The 21,673-nt window shown below is 46.6% G+C and overlaps 3 protein-coding genes across 3 annotated transcripts; 2 read left to right on the top strand and 1 right to left on the bottom strand.

Moving 5' to 3' along the window:
* The first annotated feature begins 3,820 nt into the window (after positions 1-3,820).
* LOC123052538 (protein LHCP TRANSLOCATION DEFECT) lies at positions 3,821-4,892 on the top strand. Its single transcript, XM_044475756.1, has 2 exons — positions 3,821-4,224; positions 4,302-4,892. The coding sequence occupies exons 1-2, from the start codon at positions 3,952-3,954 to the stop codon at positions 4,557-4,559; spliced, it is 531 nt and encodes a 176-aa protein (XP_044331691.1). The 5' UTR covers positions 3,821-3,951; the 3' UTR covers positions 4,560-4,892.
* Positions 4,893-5,225: 333 nt separating this feature from the next.
* LOC123052537 (phospholipase A I) lies at positions 5,226-13,079 on the bottom strand. The gene is made up of 18 exons (XM_044475755.1): positions 12,339-13,079; positions 11,446-11,593; positions 11,221-11,299; positions 10,974-11,127; positions 10,664-10,873; positions 10,306-10,551; positions 10,051-10,213; positions 9,706-9,966; positions 9,491-9,609; positions 9,246-9,407; positions 8,833-9,025; positions 8,563-8,699; positions 7,947-8,085; positions 7,614-7,820; positions 7,067-7,532; positions 6,765-6,981; positions 6,604-6,693; positions 5,226-5,942 (listed from the first exon to the last, which is right to left on the bottom strand). Exons 1-18 carry the CDS (start codon positions 12,903-12,905, stop codon positions 5,502-5,504), a joined length of 3,999 nt encoding a protein of 1,332 aa, XP_044331690.1. The 5' UTR covers positions 12,906-13,079; the 3' UTR covers positions 5,226-5,501.
* Positions 13,080-13,297: 218 nt separating this feature from the next.
* LOC542916 (succinate dehydrogenase subunit 3-2, mitochondrial) lies at positions 13,298-15,800 on the top strand. The gene is made up of 3 exons (XM_044475754.1): positions 13,298-13,510; positions 14,719-14,784; positions 15,258-15,800. The coding sequence occupies exons 2-3, from the start codon at positions 14,721-14,723 to the stop codon at positions 15,581-15,583; spliced, it is 390 nt and encodes a 129-aa protein (XP_044331689.1). The 5' UTR covers positions 13,298-13,510; positions 14,719-14,720; the 3' UTR covers positions 15,584-15,800.
* The last annotated feature ends 5,873 nt before the right edge of the window (positions 15,801-21,673 follow it).

The following is a 21,673-nucleotide window of genomic DNA, read 5'->3' as shown; positions in this document are numbered from 1 at the left end:
TTAGTGGGGGGATTCAAATATCTCTTGGTGGAAGTGTAGATCGGGGCCTCCTCAACCAATCCCTAGAGAATCAACAAGTTTGATTGGCTAGGGAAGGAGATCGGGCGAAAATGGAGCTTAGAGCAACAATGGAGCTTGGAGGTGGAAGAGGTAGTCAACTAGAGGAGGAAGACACCCCTTATATAGTGGGAGAACAAATCCAACCGTTATCCACCAACTCAGCCTGCGCAGCGCGGTACTACCGCACCTGAGACGCGGTACTACCGCAGGGGCACGCGGTACTACCGCACCTGAGGCGCGGTACTACCGCAGGGGTACGCGGTACTACCGCAGAGCCCCGCGGTACTACCGCCCACGCAGCAGAGACCAGAACAGCCACACAGCACTACGGCAGAGGGCGGTAGTACTGCTGGCGCGGTACTACCGCTCCCCCTTGCGGTACTACTGCAAGGCAGGGGTTGTCCAGGGATGGGAAGGCATGCATATAAAATATTACATCTGTGGCTACTTCCGCAGAGTTGGAGTCGATGCAAAAACCCGACGCGGTAGTACCGTAAGCCAGCCGCGGTACTACCGCGCGAGGTGCGGATGTAAAAAATTACATCCGCCCCTTACAGCCGCGTAGTTGCGGAACTAAGCAGGGACCACGGTACTACCGCTTACCAGAAGCGGTACTACCGTGGGGCCTTGCGGTACTACCGCACCAGCGGGCGGTACTACCGCAAGGTCCTGCGGTACTACCGCTCTGACGAGCAGTACTACCGCACTTCCTAGTTCGCAGACAAGAGCTATAATTGCATAGACAAGGAAAACTTAGGATGCTCCAAAGGCAAGAGGAAAGGAGGTGCAAGGGACGATGTGTACGTGATGAATCACCCAACCTTTCCAAAGCGGACCCCCTCTTAATAGTACGGCTTCCCTACGACTCAATACCACCGAAAAGAACCGAAGAGAAACGCCGTCTTCTATAGCCTTTGAGGGGAACCCAATCATCTTGTGCCTAGTCAATATATCTGAAATATTTGATGCACATGATTAGTCCGCAAAAGCATTGTCATCAATCACCAAAACCAACTAAGGGATAAAAATGCCCTTACAATCTTCCCCTTTTTGGTGGATTGATGACAACACGGGATTTGCACGAGGGTATAACGCAAAGAGCAAGGGCAAACCCCAAGTCTCTAAAATATAGACGGGCTCCCCCTAGATGTGTGCTATCTCGATGAGTGCTTTGGACTGCACGGCACACATACTAGGATCAACACTCCCCCTATATTTTATAGACATGGCAAATCTTGCAATAAGGCTAAAGCTAAGCAAGATAGACAGGAGCATAATGTAATAAGCATATGATAGAATAAGCTTACTACGGTACGATAGAGTGCATATGTCTTACACCATATGATAGAAGGTCTCACGAGCACAAACCAAAGCAAACCAAAGCAAACGAAGTTCAACTGACCCAAACACGACATAACTCGCAGCAAATCCTACACTCTCTCCCCCTTTGGCATCGAGATGCCAAAAAGGCAGAGAGGACACCTACAGCAATAGTGGTGGCTCAAGCGGAGTAGTCACTGGCACGCTCCTCGTCGGACTCTGCAGCTGGGACGGACTCCTCCTCATACTCGGTCCACCGATAGCCCTGCTTGTGCAGCCATTCTGCCTCTGGGGTGATGTTCACCTCTGACCGGGATGAATCCATCAAACACCTCTTTCTTGATTGCCCGTTGGCAAAAAAATTATGGCGGACAGTTCACATAGCCTTTAATATTACTCCTTCGAATAATATCAACATGTTATTTGGGACATGGCTTGACGGGATAGATTCCGAAATGGCGAAACACATTCGTGTAGGAGTATGTGCTTTATTATGGGCAGTTTGGAACTGCAGAAATGACTTGGTCTTTAACAGAACAACAAATACTCATTTTTTGCAGGTTATCTTCCGAGCCACTGCGTTGATCCGTATGTGGTCGCTACTCACTCCGACGGAGGCCAGGGAGCGTTTGGTTACTGGATCTATCCGATGGGAGATGCTAGCATGGGCTATTTTCAACCAGTTTGGATGGTGGTCATGTAATAGGATAGGCAATTAGTTTCCCTATCTTTATTTTGCCAGCCAGTTGTGGCTTTACTTTTACTTTTCTGCTCTGTGTGAGCATCTTGTTTTCTTTTGTTTGAGACCTCAAGACCTCTGTCGAACTTATTTTCTTTTTAATAAATGTGGCCGTATGCATCTTTCTGATGCAGAGGCCGGGGATCTCCCCCTTTTCTAAAAAAAATGTGATTTGGTGACCGGATTTTGTTCGGAGTCTCGGATAAGATCACGGACATGACAAGGAGTCTCGAAATGGTCGAGAGGTAAAGATTGATATATAGTACGATAGTATTCGGACACCGGAAGTGTTCTGGAGAGTACCAGGTACATATCGGGTCACCGGAAGGGGTTCCAGGCACCCCCGGCAAAGATATGGGCCTAATGGGCCAAGAGGGAAAAACGCAGCAGCCAGCAGGGGCTGTCGCGCCCCCATATGGGCCACACTTGAGGGGAAGGAAAGAGGGGAAGGGAGAAGAAAGGGGAGGGATTCGGCCTCCCCCTTCCTTCCCTCCTCCCTCCTCCTTCCTTTCCCCTCCGGTAAACATGGTAGGGGGGCGAATTGGACTAGGGCCCCAAGTAGTATTCCTCCTACTTGGGGCGCCCCAAGGTTGTCCCCCTCCCCCTCCCACCTATATATACGTGGGGAGGGGACGCCTATAACACACACCAATAATTGTTAGCCGTGTGCGGCGCCCCCCTCCACAGTTTACGCCTCCGGTCATATCTTCGTAGTGCTTAGGCGAAGCCCTGCATGGATCACTTCACCATCACCGTCACCACACCGTCGTGCTGACGGAACTCATCTTCTTCCTAGACACCTTTGCTGGATCAAGAGGATGAGGGACGTCATCGAGCTGAACGTGTGCAGAACTCGTAGGTGCCGTACGTTCGGTGCTTGATCGGTTGGAACAAGAAGAAGTTCAACTACATCAACCGCGTTGTCAAACGCTCCGCTTTCGGTCTACGAGGGTACGTAGACACACTCTCCCCCTCTCGTTGCTATGCATCTATAGATAGATCTTGCGTGAGCATAGGAATTTTTTAAAATTGCATGCTACGTTTCCCAACAGCTTTACCTTTTCCGCTGCTCATACTCTAATATGCTTGTGTAGAATGCCTTGGGTGCCTCTTTAACGTGTGGTAAGCTCAACCTTAACTTGAAAAATACTAAAAGCTACAACTTTTACTTGTTAAGGGTCTAATCACCCCCCTCCCTCTAACCCCTCTTCTCGATCTTCAGAAAAACATAAGATTTTTCAGAAGATGTTTTTTAAGGGCTTTTCACAAGATATTAGAGTGGATGAACATTTTTCTACGAAATCTAGTGCAAATGAAACTCAAGGAAAAATGCCTATGACGAATCAAACAATCTAGACAGAAAAAAAAAATCTATGTATTCGAATTCTCCAAAATTTCTATGAAAATCCTTCAAATAAGAGTCCCTCGAATTCTGGGGTACAAAGGGGGTAATGGATAGGTTAGCTGCTCAAAAGATGATACCGGCTGCCTTACAAACAAAATGACTCAAAAACCAGACATGTTCACACCAGTACAAATGTCACATTCACTCTCACAAACTTCTAAAGCTCCATTCTGTCAATCTCTCCCGTGTTGTCCAGCAGTACAAGACATTGCACCGCTCCAACATATCTCTAGTGTCCAATATATCTCCAAACAGGGAGGCAGGCAAAAGATTCAGAAAGTTCAGGCTAAGCTCTTCAGTCTTCACACACTGCCAAAGTACATACCAAACAGTTCAGTGCTACTTATCCTTTCCCTTGCAGACATCTCTGCCCTTCTCCACCTCTCGCTCCCAGACCTGCTCGCGCTCCAACAAGCAGCAAAGCGCCATGGCCTCCATCCCGTGCACCATCCAGCTCGCGACCAAGACGGCGTCCTCGTCGTCGGGGTGGAGGTCGCCGCGGGCGGCACAGGGAGGGCTGAGGACCCCGCAGCTGGGCGGCGGCGCAGCGTGGCTGCGGCCGTCACTGTTGAGCAAGGTGGCGCCGGCGAGGGAGAGCGGCAGGGTGGGGTTCTTCAAGTTCGGGAACAAGGACGCGGAGGGCGCCGGCATCTACGGCAGCCAAGCGAGGGACGACTTCGACCGCGACGACGTCGAGCAGGTGAGAACCCGTTCCCTGAACTGTCACTGAATCTCCATTGCTGCATGCGTTCGGCATCTGACAAGAATGGGCGGCAGTACTTCAACTACATGGGGATGCTGGCGGTGGAGGGCACCTACGACAAGATGGAGGCGCTGCTGAACCAGAGCATCCACCCGGTGGACATCCTGCTGATTCTGGCCGCCTCCGAGGGCGACTTGCCCAAGATCGAGGAGCTGCTCAAGGCCGGCGCCAAGTACGACGTCAAGGACGCCGACGGGAGGACGGCGCTGGACCGGGCCAGCGGCGAGGTCAGGGAGTTCATCACCGGCTTCGCCGTGGCCAAGAAGGCATGATCACTCATGCTTGGAGATTCCGGTTTGGGGTGTGTAGATTCTCGTCCGTTTTGCTGCGGTTGGTAGAGTGAGCTTAGCCGGGAGATTCACGAGCTGCTCGGGTCGGCACGGCACAACGACTGACCTTGCTTTGTGAAGGAGCTGATCTCCATTGAAAGTTTGAGTAGTTGCTGAACCTGACGAGCAGGTTTCGTTGCGTCATCCTTGAACCGAGGCAATTGATATATAACGTTATTCGGAAGAAGAACCTTGCTTCAGCCTGCTAATGTTATGCAACCATGTAAAATTTGTAGGTGCGTATATTCACTTACTTCAACCTCTCTTTTTTGTAAATGAAATCTCAGAAATGGAAGAGTGTCAAATGTGCCCTCACATAAAAGTGAAGCATATCAAGAAATCATTCATGTATATTTGAGCCGGCATTAGTGCCGGTCAACAGTTCTTTCTGACAAGCATCTACACCAAAACGCCTACAATTGGGTCTAGTTTCTACACACACTTCGAATCTGCTAAACCAAAAACACAAGATTTAAAGAAATAAAAAAAATGAAAATCAAACAGTGTATTTTTTTTGCCAGATTTGCTGAGAAGAAAGAAATCACAAAAACTAAAACCCAAAATACAACAATAACACCTCAGGCACTTGAATCTCAACAGAAGCGCTACTACACAGTACAAAGCCTTCAACCTTTATTTCATTTGCTTTTCTATTAGCCTCCATCAGTACATGATCTATGTACTACAGTTTTACAACGGCATTCGCCAAAAGATTCAATTGGGGAACATTCACTTTCCTCCGCCTGCACAATGAACACGAGTATAAACTCTATAACCCCTTCCTTGTAAAAAGAATTCTATAACCCCATTATGAATCCACACGATCCTTATTTTTTTCTAGTATCATCAATTTCATATTTTTGTATGGGTTGTGAATATCACTAACTACGAAACATTCGGTAGATGGCAGCTGTACTTCAACCTAGGATGTGCGCGGAGTGCTTGTTGAAGAGCAGTGTCCACTGTGACTCCCTCACGGAACAACTTGTCATATAAGAGGCAGATAAACTGAGCCAAGTACTCCTCTTCATCAATATCTTTGTTGCCTTCACCGTTTTTCTCAGCATCGCTGTCTTCCCAGTCACTTATAGGGCTAACAGGTTCAGGCTCCGACTCATCAGCTTCATCATCCCCAATGACAAACTTCCCATTCTCGAGGCTTCCACTTACATCCATCCCATGGTATGCGATTGCCTGGGAATCTGGAGGCTCGACAGATGATGAGATGATTGCTTTGGCACCAGAATCCACGAATGCCTTGATGAGGCCATGAACAAAACCATACTTGCCACTGCACACAATAATCCTCTCCCTCCATGCTCCAACCTGAGCCAAAAATATGAGTTTAAGGTAACAAATCAAGAGCGCCGTGAACTCTGGATATGCATTTTAGAAAACATGGCAAACAGAAAAAAGACCCTACGATATGGCAGCTATTGAAAGAGTACATCTGTCCCGCAACACATATTTCTGGGTGTGCCCAGGTTATGCTACCAGGGTGCAGACCAAAGCAGGTCAAAATAGATTTTCTTGATATATTTTATCTATATCTATATATAGTATCTAACACCCCTACTTTAGGTGACGTGTGATGCGTACTGTGATACTGAGTTATTTCCGCTCTAGGTCCGCCCATATACCCCATTCCCCTGCACTGTCATATACGTGAACGGTGCCTCTTTGCCACAACAATGCCAACCACCAATGTCTCGCTACAATTTGGTTCATGACAAATCTTTCAAGTCAGCTGTACATTTACCATGTCAACTTTTGATAACGGTTCCATGAAACAATATGCATGTTTGACCCCGTATTCCTAGTTGATTTGAGGAATCAACTAGCAATAATGTATACAGATTTTAGTTGGAGATGCTCTTGCATTTCATAATTAACTACATTCCACTGTAGGCATTTTGTACAGCAGTTCCTATCTATGGACATATGACGGCTAGTTCAAAAGAAGTGCAATCTACCCATAATGGCTTACCATCCAGCGAACATCTTCAGGTGACATGTGACAAGCAGGCACTGTCCTCCTGAACATATAGGCACCAATTTCTTGGTTATCTTCCATCACCTGCGACAAGGAAACTTAGCATACCCAATGACCTGTCTAGGAAACAAAGAAAAGGAAAAGGCAGTTCCTACTTGTGTTTGGCGCCCTATATAGCGGTGATGTATCCCACCGATTTCAAACGATGGCCATTCCGCAACTAACTCAGACAAGCATGAAATCTTTGAAACAGAATATGCACCCGTTCTTTTAGACCCATGCAGCATGGTAGACAAGCTTGTTTTGACACACTGCAGAAACCTGTCTGCAAGTTCCCCTGGCTCGGCAACTACAAATACGTCATTCTGCCAGCTGCAATAGCAAGTTTTGCATCACATAACCAGAACTAAAGGTACAGAAATGCTTGTTTAACTAAACAAAAATATACAAACAATACCTCAATATCGAACCAGTTGAATCATTTTGAAGAGCCAGGTGTATCACACCAACCTGAGGCATATTTTGCAACTTGTCGTACAGTGACCGAACATGTCCAGATGGCTGCCATGACTTTATTGGCGATGTTGGTGGTGATGACTTCATAGCTGGGTGACCATCCAGGCTAAGCGGCGGAACTAGGTCAATTCGACCAATCCGTTGAGTGCCTTCTGGACTATACAGAAGTGGACTAGATGGAAAACTCCCAGTAAACAAGGGAGAGGTAATTGGAGTTGGGAGTGCAGTAGTTGGCTTTCCAAATCCAGAAGTGCTATTCATTAGAGTAAGCCTAATACCATTCTGAGAACAGAATGCTTCAAGCGAACGAGTATGATTTATCTTCTTTCCAAAATCAGGATTAAATGAAGCCTCTACAAGTAGAACCACACGTCTCCATCCCAAGGTAGGATTACTTTCACTTAAACCTGAGAGATGATTATAAGATGTTTCAGCCCCATATCCCATTAAATGTTACCTGAAGGTGCCAGAATGTAGATAAGACAAACCTGATTTTGATGTACTCAATCTTGAAAATGACAGGGATTTGACAATTCCAGAAGACTTCTCTTCCTCTTGATATCTTGGAACTAAAAGCTCACAAACATTCTTGAAAACATCTAAATTTTTCTGAATGTACTCTTCGGTTGCAGCCTCCAACTTAAGCCAGACAGCCGGGTCAGTCTCATCTAACTCCATACCACACCTGTCATCAACTGACAACATAACAAGATCTCACTCATTTGATTATCCAATATCGTTACTTTGCCAAAATGACTAAAAAATACTTATGGTTATGTTGATATGGGTCAAACGTACAGCTTCCTTGAAAGTTAGATTACCTGGATTAAAGCGGAAATATTGCATCTCAGGAAGCATAGGTATCAGTGTATCCAAAGTTTCTTCCACTCTCTCCACTGAGCATGCACTTTCTATTAAAACTTGCCCAGTGTCCAAGTAGCGCCATCCACCTCTCCGGCTCTAGATGAAGACACAGAACAGAATTCTATGAGAACAGTGTGCCAAAGGTATACATCTCAGATCGAAGTTCACTGGAATCTACGCATAGTAAATTTACAAGCAATCGGTATTCCTCTTGGATGACTTAGGTGTTTCCTCATAGTACATTTATGCCTGGATTTGTTATTTCTGGAAGAGGAAGATCTGTGACCACTAAATATAGAGCAGGTTAGACTGATAAATTACTTATAATGCCACTTAATGGAAAATCCTGCATTAATTGAAAATAATTAGACCTTAACCATAAAATTTACAAGCCTAATGCTCTGTTGCGTGATATTCTAATATTTGTAGAATAGGAAAAGTAATTTCCCACAGGAAAAAGGAAAGTACCAATCTAGTAAAAGAACTGGTTGCACATGGATACCTATCGCACAACATTGAATATTTTAATGATGTTGTTGAAGCAGCAAATTCAAGAACTATGACGTGTATTACCTTAGTTGGAACTGAGCCACACCCTATTGAAACTAGGCAATCTATTCTCGTATCAGGCCACAAAAGTTGTGCTTCTCTTATTGCAAAGATCGTGGGATTGTTCGCTACAATAGCTCCATCTTGCCAGCGATTTACATCTGATAAGGAAAAAAAGAGAGGAAGAAAACAGTAAACAAAATAAATGAGTACAGAGGTACATGCTCCAAGATAATAGAGACATACTAATTCTTGCACAAATTGAAATCCAATAGCGAGTTTAGGAATGTTTACCATCAGAGAAATCATCCAGATAATATGGAGCTGCAGATGATGCTCTTATGGCTTCCCATACGTGATGCTTGCAGCTCCCCATAAAAGCCCCACGTTTAATCCCAACTGGTGCACCAGAAACAACCGTTCCAACTGCGCCAGTAGATGGACTTTCTGCCATTCCTGGTGATACCTCCAGAGTGCCGGGTGGATACTGGAATACATTATCAGATTATCATATGACACAAAACATAAAAAGAGAAGACAGAGAATGGAAGCACGAGGACGCTGATAGCTAAAGTAATACTACTAAATAATACTTTGTATCTTTCTTTCTGATTTCAATTTTGATAACTAAATAGTCCCAGCATACAGCTGTACAAACTACAGTTGGAATTGAAAACGATAGAGCAATAATGGAGGATAAAAAGAACCTGATAGTTCCGGAATATATATGGTTGGGCAGGCATGGCGCTGACCAAAGTTGATACAGCAAAAACCTTCGGAATGCCTTTCACAGAAGACTCTATTAGAAGGTCACCATCATCATCAGCACACATTTCCTTTAGTAACCTCTCGAATTGATCTGCGCTGTGCTGTAATTAAAATATCTTAGTCACTACCTCACCACACTGCAGAACAAGAAACGCCACAACGAAGTTCAATCGTTCATTTATACCTTCGACCCATGTACAACCACTCTAAAACTCTGTGATGAACTTTTGAAAAGTTGATCAAGTTTCTCCTTCCATGTAGCAGATTCGTCCTTAGGGACAGGTTCCGCAAATACAAGTTTACCTAAAAAAAGTAAAAAACAGCAGTTTAATTGACAGCACATTAGTGTTAATATAATTAAAAAAGTAATGAAACATGAAGAACCAAAAAAGCATTCACCAAGTTTTGTATATATCTCTTCACACTGATCCAAACTCATCTGCTTGATTCCAAGAGCCATCGCAAGCATGCCACCTGTTGATGTACCACATATGAGGTCAAACATTTCATGTATTCGCTTCCCAGTCCCTTGCTCTATCTGTTTTAGCATTTGGACAGTTGCAAGGCCCTTCATGCCACCACCATCCATTGAAAGAATGCGCAGACCCTTCTTTGCAACTGGTCTCCCTCTTATTGCCCGACGCAAGTTCTCATTCTCCCCTAAAGAGATCCACAAACACATCAACACATGTTATGGTTACTGACTGATCACGAGAAGTCAATCAGAACCAACAACATACATACCTAGAATTGCGAGAGCACGAGCAGCTGCCTTGCTGACACGCTTCTCTTGTGAAAAAGTAGAGCGAATTAAGAGGTCACGTAAGCTCTCAGAGTGAATGAGGGTGCGACGAGTCTCCAAGCAGAAAGCCAAATTGCCAACTGCAAATAGAGATAAGCGTTGCACCTAACAAAAGGAAGCAAATAACGGTGAGCCCCCAGTGGTTATCCAAACAACATATCAACCATCAACCAGAGTCTAAATCCAGATCATCTTGCCTCAGAGTTCTTGTGTGCACAAAGTGCTTTCAGTGACTTGAGCACATCTTTTCTCAACATCTTTTGAGCAACATGATCAGAAACAAAAGTTAACGTGACCACGACTTGCAATACTGATATTAATTCTTCATCATCAAATGATTTCAGTACAGCTTCTATAGGCTTCATAATATCACACTTAATCAGCTGCATTGCTGATGAAATATCTGACGCTAGTGACGAAAGAGCAAGGCATGCTTGCTCAACCTGAAAAGGTGATTTTCAATTATTGAAGTAAAAAAAATGTGGTATGCTTGAAATATACAACTATTTTCACAAAATTCATCAAATATATGGACGTTCAGGGTTGAGTAGGTACCACGTGACGATTATCACTGCTTATCATGCTGATAAGCTGTCTGACAGCATTTTCTTCTTTGCTAATGGCAACTTGATTGGTACGATCTTCCATTATTTTGGCCAACGCAGAGGCCAGCAAAGGGTGGTGACAGGAAGAGAACCGGAAAACAAGCGAAAAGAAGGCACTAAGTTTGTGCCTGGCCGCAATGAAGTAGGAATAGTTCTCAGTCTGGAAACAAAACCCAAAGGCAAACTTGTCAAGAAAAGAGTTGCAGGTAATGAGATGACCTAGCTAGCAGAATGATAGAATTCCAAGATAGTTTATCTACCTCTATTTCCACAGTGACAGACTTAAGACTTTCAAGTGCATCAATTCTAATATTTGCAAGTGTGAGATGTCTAAGGTTATGCAGCGGCAAAATTTCTGGAAGAAACTCTAGGGGATTTCCGAACAAGCGCAATACACGGAGCTTAGGCACTGACCTGCGGGAAATCGACAATGAATTATGAGGAAAATAGCACAAATTAATAGAAGCTACAGAAAATAAATAACCTCTATAAATAATATTTAATAACCTGAAATCCAATAATGGGCGGACCAGCTTGTTGTGTTCTAGTGATAATTCCTCCAGCAAAACACATTGCCGCAGTTCTACTGCTTGGTAAAGGAGGGGAGAAAGCTTAGATAATTGCAAGGACAGTTGATATGCATAACCTTGAATGGCAAGAAGTCTTGAGATACCACAAAGCTGTAAACACTAATTTTAGAGTTATTAATGAATTAAAGGTGTGCTCACTAACCAGGGACAGAAACTAGCATGTTGTTGTCAACTGTAAGCACTTTCAAGTTCTTCAAGTCACCAACTTCAGGTGGTAAAACTGACAATTTATTGTTGTCAATATATAGCTTCTCAAGAAACGAAAGGCGAGTTAGTTCAACGGGAAGCACCTGCCAAGTTTTCATATAACATTTCATGGTTAGAGTTGCCTTTGGATGCCAATCAATCTCAAATTTCATAGCCTTGCAGCCGACAAAAACATAACAAATAGTATTTCAAAATTGAGAAGCACGTAACAAGTCACAGTCGACAACACTAGTCAAACTGTTAATAACACATTAAAGGCCCTAAGGGGTCCTAAGCTCAGGATTAATAAGATAGTTGGCACGTTAACTATAAGATTTCACTCATTGGACAAAAAAGTCCAGAAGCTGTCCTACTGCAAATGTTAGGTTTGACTGTTCAATACTGAATGCACAGAACAGGCATCTTCCTACAAAATGATCAGCATTAAGCATCAAACAGACAGCTAGATCAGACATGATTCAACACCAACAGTCATTACACAACACATGATGCTGAATTTCACACTGGAACAGCAGGGTTTCTAGTAAAAGCTAACAGCCACGTATGACCAAGAAATGTTCACACGCCATCAGCATGCTGCATGTGTCACCACAAAGCACAGTAACCTGGCGCCAAGCTATACACCCGTGCCCGAGGTTAAACCTGATAAGAATCTCTACAACCAAAAGCAGACCAGTGCAGAGCAAGCATCCAAACACAGCGCCCTGGAGCTTCTACACAAATCCCAAACCCACGATGGCACTTCCCGTATCTACATTAATCACGCGCGCATGGAAAACGACAACGAATTCGAATGTGTGGGAGTGAGAGAGGAAGGAATGGACTGACCATCAGGCCGCAGTTGCAGAGGCTGAGCACCGCGACGGAGCGCCAGTGGTCGGCGAGCACGGGCACCCCTGCGGCGACGGCTCCATCAGCAGCCGGTGCGGGCGCGAGGTTGGATCTGATGAGGCGCGCGAGGACCACGGCGCCGTCACCGGTGCTCTGCGTTGAGCCCAGCGCCCGCGCGACCCGCACCGAGCGCAGCGCCTCCCGTCTCCTGACGACCCGCATCTCCACCCCCACGTCGTCCCCGTCGTCCGCGGGCTTGAGATCGACGCAGACGACGTCGTGGGGCGGGGGCAGCGCGACCATGAGCTGGGACTGGAGGCGCAGCGCGACCTGGTCTTCGTCGTCGCTGGTGGACCAGTCGAGCTCGATGCGGAAGCCGAGGTCGCCGTTCATGGTGGCGACGGGCGAGGAGGAGGCGGTGGGCGACGCGGCGGTGGGGGACTGCGGGGGCGGGGCCGGGGGCGAGGAGGGGTCCTGATCGGGCTCGTCGGCGAAGTCGCCGTAGTCGAGGGTGAGGTGGAAGATCTCGGAGCTGCGCTTCCAGCCCAGGCCCCATGACGACATGGCGGGCGCCGCCGCATCAACTGGCGGGCGCTAGGGTTCTTCGAATCAGGAAGCGCGGGGGGATTGGGAGGAAGGAAGTGGTGTGAGGAGGAAGACGAGCGCAGATCAGAGGAGCGCAGGCAGTGTGGGCGTTGCGCGTCTCGGTTCCTTTGGTTTGGCCCTGCGGAATTTTCCGCGTCATTTCTTTGCGTCTCTTTTCTGTTTGGGGTTTTACCTTCCAAACTCCGCTACCGACACTGTACGGGTCCACAGCACAGCGTTTCCTACCCGAAATTAACGAAACCCCCAACTCCAAACAGCTTTGTTTTTTTTAGCAAATATTTTTTTTATGAGGCCACCTAACTCCAAGCAGCTGGAGAGGCGAGGCCTCGTCCATACATGGGCCTAATTTCCCTCAGCTGCGCTGCCCAGCCCAATTGTCTTCACTTTGTTTTAAGCCCAGCCAGCCATCTATCTCCTCCCCATCCCATCGTGCATCTTCCTTCGTCCAACCAAGCGGTACGGAAGGGAAGCAGCCGCCGTCTCCGTCGCCGTCGTCTCGTTCGTCCCCAAATCTTCACCGAGCTTCCTCTCCGCTCTCGCCCCGCGCAGCAACGCGGAGGAAGGTACGGATCTTCCATTCTCTGCGTCCCTTGTTTTTATTTGTTTCTTATGCCTGCCTGCTTGTGATCCTCGTTTGGGTACGCGTACGTGGATTTCTTCCTCGTTTGGGTACGCGTACGTGGATTTCTTCTTCATAGCGTTCCAATCCCCGTCCCACCAATCAACCTTCTCCTTCTTCTCCTCGTAGCAGAGGCGGCCGCTTAGGGATTAGCGAGCTTGTCAAGTGGTCGCTCCACCCCTTCCCTCCCTGCCACAGATCGCCTCCCTCTGCGACCCCCCCCCCCCCCCCCCCCCCCGCCACGCGAACAGCTCGCCGCTCCGCCCGAGGACCAGGTCGAAGCCGCCGTCCTGACATCACCAGACGGCGCCGATCCGTGTCGGCATCCACTTCCCCCCGCTCCTCCCTCCACTTTTAGGTCTGGACAGATCTGCTTAAAACAATTCCCCCTCCCCTTTTCAGAATTAGGGCCGTCCGGTAGTACCATAAGGATTCTGCTTATTCAGTGGGTTTTTGTGTCGATCGAGAAGGATTTCTACGGTGATTTCATGTCTATGTAATGAGCCAAACCTATGAAGCGGTCAGTAAATTTGCGAATTGATTGATGGTAGATGGTGAAACTCTATTATGTGATGTGTTTATTTCAGATGCGTTTGTGTGTACTGAATTCTTGATTGAGGCATACAGATGTTGAGTATAATATCAGTAACGAATTGAGAAAATTTTCGCAAATCCGTGTAGTTAGTGAATGACTAATTTCTTGTTGGTCTAGTGGATGGAGCTTTCTGTTTTTGTATTTTTTGTCTTGTGAACGTGCCAGTCCAAAGCAAGAATTTCATCATCTATTAAACACCAAACAAATTAGTCTAGGGGTATTTAAGACTCTCCACCATTCACCATAGACAACAAATTTGTATCCACAAGTCTTTCCAAACAGGCAATCACTAATTTCACTAGCTTATTTTCGCTGTAGCTTATCTGGTCAGCTGGCTTATGGCACCCTTAGTTTCGGGGTTTACTGGAAATTCGTTAAAATGCATAATTTTATCTGTATTTCAGTAAATAGAACTCAGTAGTTTCAGTTGGTATTGGTATTTAGCAGTATGGACATGAATCTGATCTTTCCAAGTTCAGTAGACAAAGAACCACTTTCTTTATAACCGAAATGTGCTGATGCTCATGTATTGATGATATTGGTTCTTCTTTGTGCAGGAATGGACAAGTATCACAGCAGCACCCGCTTTGCACCCCTGAGAGACGCTCCATTTGCTCTCCGTGGTAAGCGCTCTTGAAGGAATTTGCTATGTTATTTGTACCTCTGAATTCTGAAATAGTTTGGAGATATCAAACAAACGCACCAGTCCACAAGTCAATACTAGTATAGGTCATAGTGGGTGCACATATGCGCCTTTCAAGTGCATTCTTGTTGTGTACTTTTGTAGGATGTGTAATGGACTAACAGCTGAGGTGCAAGCTGGAAAGAATATTAGATAGAGTGGTTTGATTGGTGTGTTATAAGAGAATGCATCTATATCTCATTTTCATCTGCATATATGGGTTCGTAAGTCAGTTTGTTGTTTACTGAAGAACATCCATGTTTTTAGTTCATAAATCTTTGGCATGCAATTGCTATGTGTAAATGGTACTATACTATTATCAACATTGTTTTCATCATTCTTGCTATTCTTCTCTAAGAATCTGCAGTTTACTTTTCTAATAAGGCCGGTCACATTTGTTGCCTTTATCTTCAGGTGCCTTTGGTACCTCCAACTCGTCTTTCAACAACATGGATGGCCTTAGACACTCCTCAAGCATTGGGCAAGCAAGGAGCTACACATCTTCTCCCTTAGGAGCTCTGCGACAGAAGATGCCTCCATCTGGAAACCGATCCCTGCATACAAGTCGTCCCCTGTCGACTCCTGTTGCGAACCGCCCACTGTCTCCCCATCTTCCTCTGAAGAAGCCACAGCTGAGCGCTACGTTCTCCATCTCACACCGTATATTTGGCGCTGCGCTGGGTGCTGCCATCATATCCATTCCTCTTGCTACCAGGTTCGGCGTCATGTTTGAGGTCTGAGTGAAATGCAGCCTGCAACGATGAGGGGTAACATTGCTGTGACGGTTTCGTCGTTGGGCATAATGCAACTGTAGGTGCAGTTGTAATAACTGTCCTATCAATCGTGCAGATTTTATGAATAATAAGGGAAACTATCCTAAACATCAGTGTAATGAAAACATAATTTTGGGTCTTCTTTGGTATGAGGTCTGCAAATCCGAACCAGATCTTTTGCTTTGGTTTCAGTGTTTTCCTTCTTGCGGAAGGGGCATTAGTGTTGATAGTTTTTGTCTGTTGAACTGATATTTGTGTCTCATGTTTCCTGCTGCACATATGTTGGAAGTGTTGTATTTTCGACTCCAGGGCATGTTTTGGTTGTGGGGGGGAAGTCCGGGATCCCCGCCTGATCCCTGGGCTGCCACCTGTGGACAACTCTCCTGGGGAAATTGGCTTCAAATGCCCGGGCTAAAAATAAACTTCGTGGAAGAATTCCCCGTGGCACTCTCTGTCTCGCATGCGCTTTCGCTCCTTGGTCTTGTCAAGGGCTGCGCCATCGCCTCGTCGTGGTTGGTCCGTTGTGCTCGTAGCTGCTGTGCTGCCTGCCATCCATGGCATCTCGCCTGGCTGCTGTACCGACGAGAACACCGCCGTGTCGTCTGGCCGCTCCAGCGACGAGAACGCGGTCGTCCTCGCCATGACACCTGCGAGCACGCGCTTGTCCACGCCAGCCAAGCAGCTTTCATCTCCATCTGAGATCTGAGCAAACCCATTGAAGCTGCTTCAGCTTGTCGATGACCACAGAGAGCAGGAGCAGCTGCACGTTCTCGCGCTTCTGCTCAGCGTATGGGTGTTCCGCCACCCGCTTGATGATTAGCTAGGTGAAGCGGGACATGTTTCCGCAATTGCATGGTGAATCTATACCGGCCATTGAGGACTATGGCTCTGTTTGTTTGAGCTTCAGGAATAAGATTCAGCTTTGTCAGTGAAGCTGAATCTAGAATTGGAAACAAACAGTTATTCTAAATCAGCTTTGCCAGTGAAACTAAATCTAAAATCTAAAACAAACAGCTATTACAAATCAGCTTTGCCAGTGAAACTGAATTTGGATTTGAGTCATTTTTACTGCAATTTGTTGAAGCACCTTAAATTGTACTTTGGTTGCGAAGCTGATTCACACACTAAAGCAATCTATAGGTGATTCGAATTCAATCGCTGAAACAAACATGATTTTCTATAACTGTGAATCAGCTTTGCCACTAAATTGAATTCCTAAGTGATTCGAATCAAATAAAAGCTGAAACAAACAAGGTCATAATGTCATTTTCTTTAAGTATTTTTTTCGTATCTATATACGACAGCCACGGAGCCTAGCTCTGTCCTGAAGTGTCAAATGCCCTTGAGAAATTTCCCGGTGGATTAGCATGTGACAAGGGAAATCACACCCGTGCTTTGTAACCTAGGGAAATCTACCCCAGCGACCAAACATAGCCTTAGGCCTCTTTTGGTTCATAGGATAGGATTATCGTAGGAATAGGAATTTTGTAGGAAATGAGATGACATGTATCCCAAATCATATGAATAGGAATAGGAAACGAGATGTCATTTGGTTGACACCAAAGGAATTTTTTCATTGAGTCTAGGCTCATTTTTATTTTCCTACGAAATGTGGAGGATAGGGACCAATCCTATGTAGGAATAGGAATCCATTCCTATGAACCAAAGGGCTCTAAAGAAAAAAATCCTATCCTCTAGAATTCCTATGAACTTCCTCCAAACCAAAGGAGGCCTTATTGTCCCCCCCCCCCCCCTCTTTGCTAGCATAGCTTAGTTTTGGTCTTCGTTCTTTTCTAGCTTCTACTCCCTCCATTCCAAATTACTTGACCCATATTTATCCAGATACAAATGTATCTAGACACTGAACAAGTATAGATACATCTGTATTTAAGCAAATTCAAGTCAACTAATTTGAAACGAAGGGAGTATTAGACTAGCTTCTTCTCTTTTGGTTGTATGCTTAAACTTGGGAAAATATATATAAATTACTGTGAGAAGAAATTCTCACAGTTTCGGGTCAAAAAAACGGAGACACGGTTGCAACAGAGATGTACGTATGTATTGGTCTACGCAAAAAAAATACATACGTATCGGTCTCTCTCTCTCTCACTCTCACTGAGAGCAGCTTGTATCAGATCAGATTCTGTATATATATATATATATATATATATATATATATATATATATATATATATATATATATATATATATATATATGTGTGTGTGTGTGTCAGGTGGAGCATAAACAAACAGTCTTCGACTGCAGCCAACTTGTTGAGCACAAATAAAGAAATAAACTTACGTGCTTACTCAAACTGCTCCCCCGCGTCCTGGGACGGCACGAAGCCGGCCAGCCGAGGGATTCATCCACATGCACTACTTGCAAATTGCTACTACTCCAAGTAAATGGGCCTTTATCACATGTTGCAAAAGGAAGACATGAAAGAATGGCGAACGGCACGTGATTGATGAGACGATGACATGACCGAATGCTACTGGTACTAGTGTGACAATGCTTGCCATGTCCTTTTTGCATGATTGAGGTAAACTCAGGTTTCAAACAGCCTTGAAATTTGGCGGACAAGTGTGCCCATAATGCATAAAATCGTGTGACACGTCATTAAGCTTGGCAAGGGAGTAGACGCCAGCCTAACAAACCGAAAGGTTGCATTAACTCAAACTCTGGTATGTGGTGACAGCAAACGAAATAGACAATGCGCATCACCAATGCTGCTATAATATCTCATGCTGTTGTGCTAACTAGGATTTTTTGTTAGGAAACACTAACGTCCACACGTGTGGGCATTTGCATCTCGCCCACACGCGTGGATCTACGTCCGTTTGTCGGTACACAAATCTTGACATGTTTGTGGTGCCACGTAGGACTGGGCTGGTGTGTGGGCATTCATCTGGCCGCCCACACGTCCGTTTCAACACAGGGAAGGGACGGTGTGTGGGCGTTTAGCAGTTCGCCCACACGTCTGTTTTCACTCATGCACAAGGACTGGTGTGTGGGCATTTGCCATCTCGCCCACACGCCCGTCTCCTCTCCCATACCCAAAGCTGTCAGTTGCTATGTGTTTTGCAGTGTACATGGCAACTACCCTTAGTGTGCTTGTAAGAAGATGGCAACTCTTTTTTTTACCCGAACATGTCAGTTGCCATGTGTTTTGCAGGGTACACGACAACTGCCCTAGTGTGCTTGTAAGCAGATGACAACTCTCTCTTTACCCGAAACATGTTATTTTTGCCATGTCTCTTTGTAGCGCTACACGGCAACTGCCTAGTGTTACTATGTGGCAACTCCTAAGGGTTTCAAATCATGGCAACTGTAGTAAACCAGACCATACATGTCAACTGCCTAGCTTTAGTAGGTGGCAACCCCTAAAGTTTTCAAATCATGGCAACTATAGTAAACCAGACCATACATGACAACAGCTGCAGTTGTCCAAAATGGCATCTGGCACTTGACCTGAGATGGCAACTGCAGTTGAGCAACCATGGCAACTGTAGTTGTCCGACATGGCAACTGTAGTTCAGCGACATGGCAACTGCAGTTAAACGGACATTGAAGAGGGTCCGGACCATGGCAACTGCGGGGAAGCGTGGTGACTGTCACGCTGGGTGTGCGGGACCGTGAGGTAGGTGGCTGAGAGAGGTCGTGTGGGCGTTATCCATTTTGCCCACACGTAGGTGTGTGAGAGGGACCGCGAGAAAAAAAAGAGGTGTGTGGGCGCTAGTTGTTTTGCCCACACGTAGGCGTGCGGGCTGTTCCTCTTAGACACCACATAAAATGTGTGGGCAGACCCCTTAACGCATAGACGTCCCTGAGCGCGCGCTTGCGCTCCCTCTTAGGGATGTGTGTGGCATATATCATGTTTACCGTTTTGACCTGAGGGGGAAACTTCTTTTGTCCCCCTGTGTTCGGTTGCCGGGGCTCCTCGTCATCGTCCTCGCTTTGCGATCCCTTTTCCTTATTCTCAGCATTTAACTTGCCGGCCTGTTTAAAAACCCAACAATCTTTGTTGGTATGATTGGCTGGTTTGTCTGGGGTGCCGTGGATCTAGCATGGACGATCAAGTATGCGGTCCAAGCTGGATGGTCCCTGATTGTTTCTTTTATATGGCTTCTTCTGCTGACCAGACTTGGAGCCACTGAATCCGGCGTTGACTGTCGTGTCATCGGTGTTGTCACCATTGCTTCGGCGTTTGTGTCTGCTGCGTCGGAGCTTGCCGTTGCTATTTTTGCCCTCGGTGGAGCCTATTCCGCTTGCTGTGTTTCTGCTTCGGGCCAGCCAACTACCCTCACCTGCACAAAAGCGGGTCATGAGTGCCGTGAGGGCTGCCATGGACTTCGGCTTTTCCTGGCCGAGGTGGCGGGCGAGCCATTCGTCACGGATGCTATGTTTAAAGGCCGCTAGGGCTTCGGCATCCGGACAGTCGACGATCTGGTTCTTTTAGTTAGGAACCTAGTCCAGAATTTCCTGGCTGACTCTCCAGGCTGTTGAACTATGTGACTTAAGTCATCGGCATCTGGTGGCCGGACATATGTACCTTGGAAGTTGTCAAGGAAGGCTTCTTCCAAGTCCTCCCAGCTGCCAATAGAATTTTCAGGCAGACTGTTTAGCCAGTGCCGAGCTGGCCCTTTGAGTTTTAGTGGGAGGTATTTGATGGCGTGAAGGTCATCCCCGCGGGCCATGTGTATGTGGAGAATAAAATCCTCGATCCATACCGCGGGATCGGTTGTTCCATCGTATGATTCGATGTTTACGGGTTTAAACCCTTCTGGGAATTCATGATCCATTACTTCGTCAGTGAAGCAAAGAGGGTATGCGTTGCCTCTATATCGAGCCGCATCGCGACGTAGCTCCGATGGAGTCCGTCTGCGGTTTTCGGCCCGGGCGTGACTAGGTTTGTCACGTCCGAATAGATAGCCGTCGTCGCGTGTCGAAGCACGTCCTCGCGATCCGTAGATCGATCTTGTATGTCCTGCTCTACTGTCCAGGTCCTGCCGAAGGTCATGTGTATAACCCCGAGCTGTTTTATCCCTACCTTTATGGCGAGGTGGGGCAGTCTGGTGTTCGGCTTGAGTTGCCGCTTTATCCCGACCGCGTGGTGGTCGGTCAGCCGCATTGCGCGATGCTGGTACGGGCTTTGGCGCCTCGTCATCGAACTGAGGTAGCAATATGCGCTTCGGGTAACTTTTGGCTGGGCGCTTAAGGCCGTATTCTTTGGCTGCTAGGACATCAGTCCATCTGTCCTTGAGCAGATCTTGGTCAGCTTGAAGCTGCTGCTGCTTCTTTTTCAGGCTCCTTGCAGTGGCTATTAGCTGGCGCTTGAAGCGCTCCTACTCGAGAGGTTCCTCAGGAATGATAAAATCCTCGTTGTCGAGGCTCACCTCCTCCTCGGAGAGCGGATGGTAACTACCGTCCTCCGAGTCTTCGTCTATGGCCTGTTCATCGGGGCTAACTCGCCCATCCTCCCGATTGTCCTGTTCGGCAGTTTGTTCGTCGGGGTCTTCTATGTCTTCGGCACCATCCGGAGTGTTATCGTCTCCTGGGCCGGTGTTGTTGTCTTTGCTGCGGCGCGATTTAGAGCGGCACCGCTGACGCCGGCGCTTTGATTGTGTCTTAGGAGGGTCATCCTCCACTGGGTTTTCCTTGTCATCGCCGCCATTATATTTTGGTGCATCCACCATGTATACATCATATGAGGAAGTGGCCATCCATCATCCGGTGAACGGCGGGTTTTGGGCCTCCTCTTCTCCGGCATCGTCGTCCATACCGTCGATGTCTTCGGAGTCATAATCGAGCGTGTCGGTTAGGTCTTTGACAGTGGCTATGAAGTGGGCGGTGGATGGGAAACGAAATTCTCCCTCATCAGCCTCCAGTTCAAACCGGATATAATTCGGCTGGGAGTCCCCCGCTAGGGATAGATTTTTTAATGAGTTCAGCATGTCGCCCAAAGGCGAGTGCCGGAAGATGTCCGTGGCGCTGAATTCGCTGATCGATGACCAATCCTGCTCGACATACGCGGACGCACATGGCTCGGAACTTTA

This window comes from Triticum aestivum, chromosome 2D (genome assembly GCF_018294505.1).
Source record: "Triticum aestivum cultivar Chinese Spring chromosome 2D, IWGSC CS RefSeq v2.1, whole genome shotgun sequence".
In the NCBI taxonomy this organism is placed as follows: domain Eukaryota; kingdom Viridiplantae; phylum Streptophyta; class Magnoliopsida; order Poales; family Poaceae; genus Triticum; species Triticum aestivum.
This window is presented reverse-complemented; position numbering and strand designations above follow the sequence as displayed.

What these genes read in the sequence shown, in the direction of transcription:
- LOC542916 (XM_044475754.1), top strand. Translation starts at nt 14,721, where the DNA reads ATGGACAAGTATCACAGCAGCACCCGCTTTGCACCCCTGAGAGACGCT. An exon ending in CGCTCCATTTGCTCTCCGTG is followed by an intron (nt 14,785 to 15,257) that starts GTAAGCGCTCTT and finishes CTTTATCTTCAG; the next exon opens with GTGCCTTTGGTACCTCCAAC.
- LOC123052538 (XM_044475756.1), top strand. Translation starts at nt 3,952, where the DNA reads ATGGCCTCCATCCCGTGCACCATCCAGCTCGCGACCAAGACGGCGTCC. An exon ending in ACCGCGACGACGTCGAGCAG is followed by an intron (nt 4,225 to 4,301) that starts GTGAGAACCCGT and finishes AATGGGCGGCAG; the next exon opens with TACTTCAACTACATGGGGAT.
- LOC123052537 (XM_044475755.1), bottom strand. Translation starts at nt 12,905, where the DNA reads ATGTCGTCATGGGGCCTGGGCTGGAAGCGCAGCTCCGAGATCTTCCAC. An exon ending in TGGTTGTACATGGGTCGAAG is followed by an intron (nt 9,408 to 9,490) that starts GTATAAATGAAC and finishes TTTTAATTACAG; the next exon opens with CACAGCGCAGATCAATTCGA. An exon ending in TCTGGATGATTTCTCTGATG is followed by an intron (nt 8,700 to 8,832) that starts GTAAACATTCCT and finishes TTTCCTTATCAG; the next exon opens with ATGTAAATCGCTGGCAAGAT.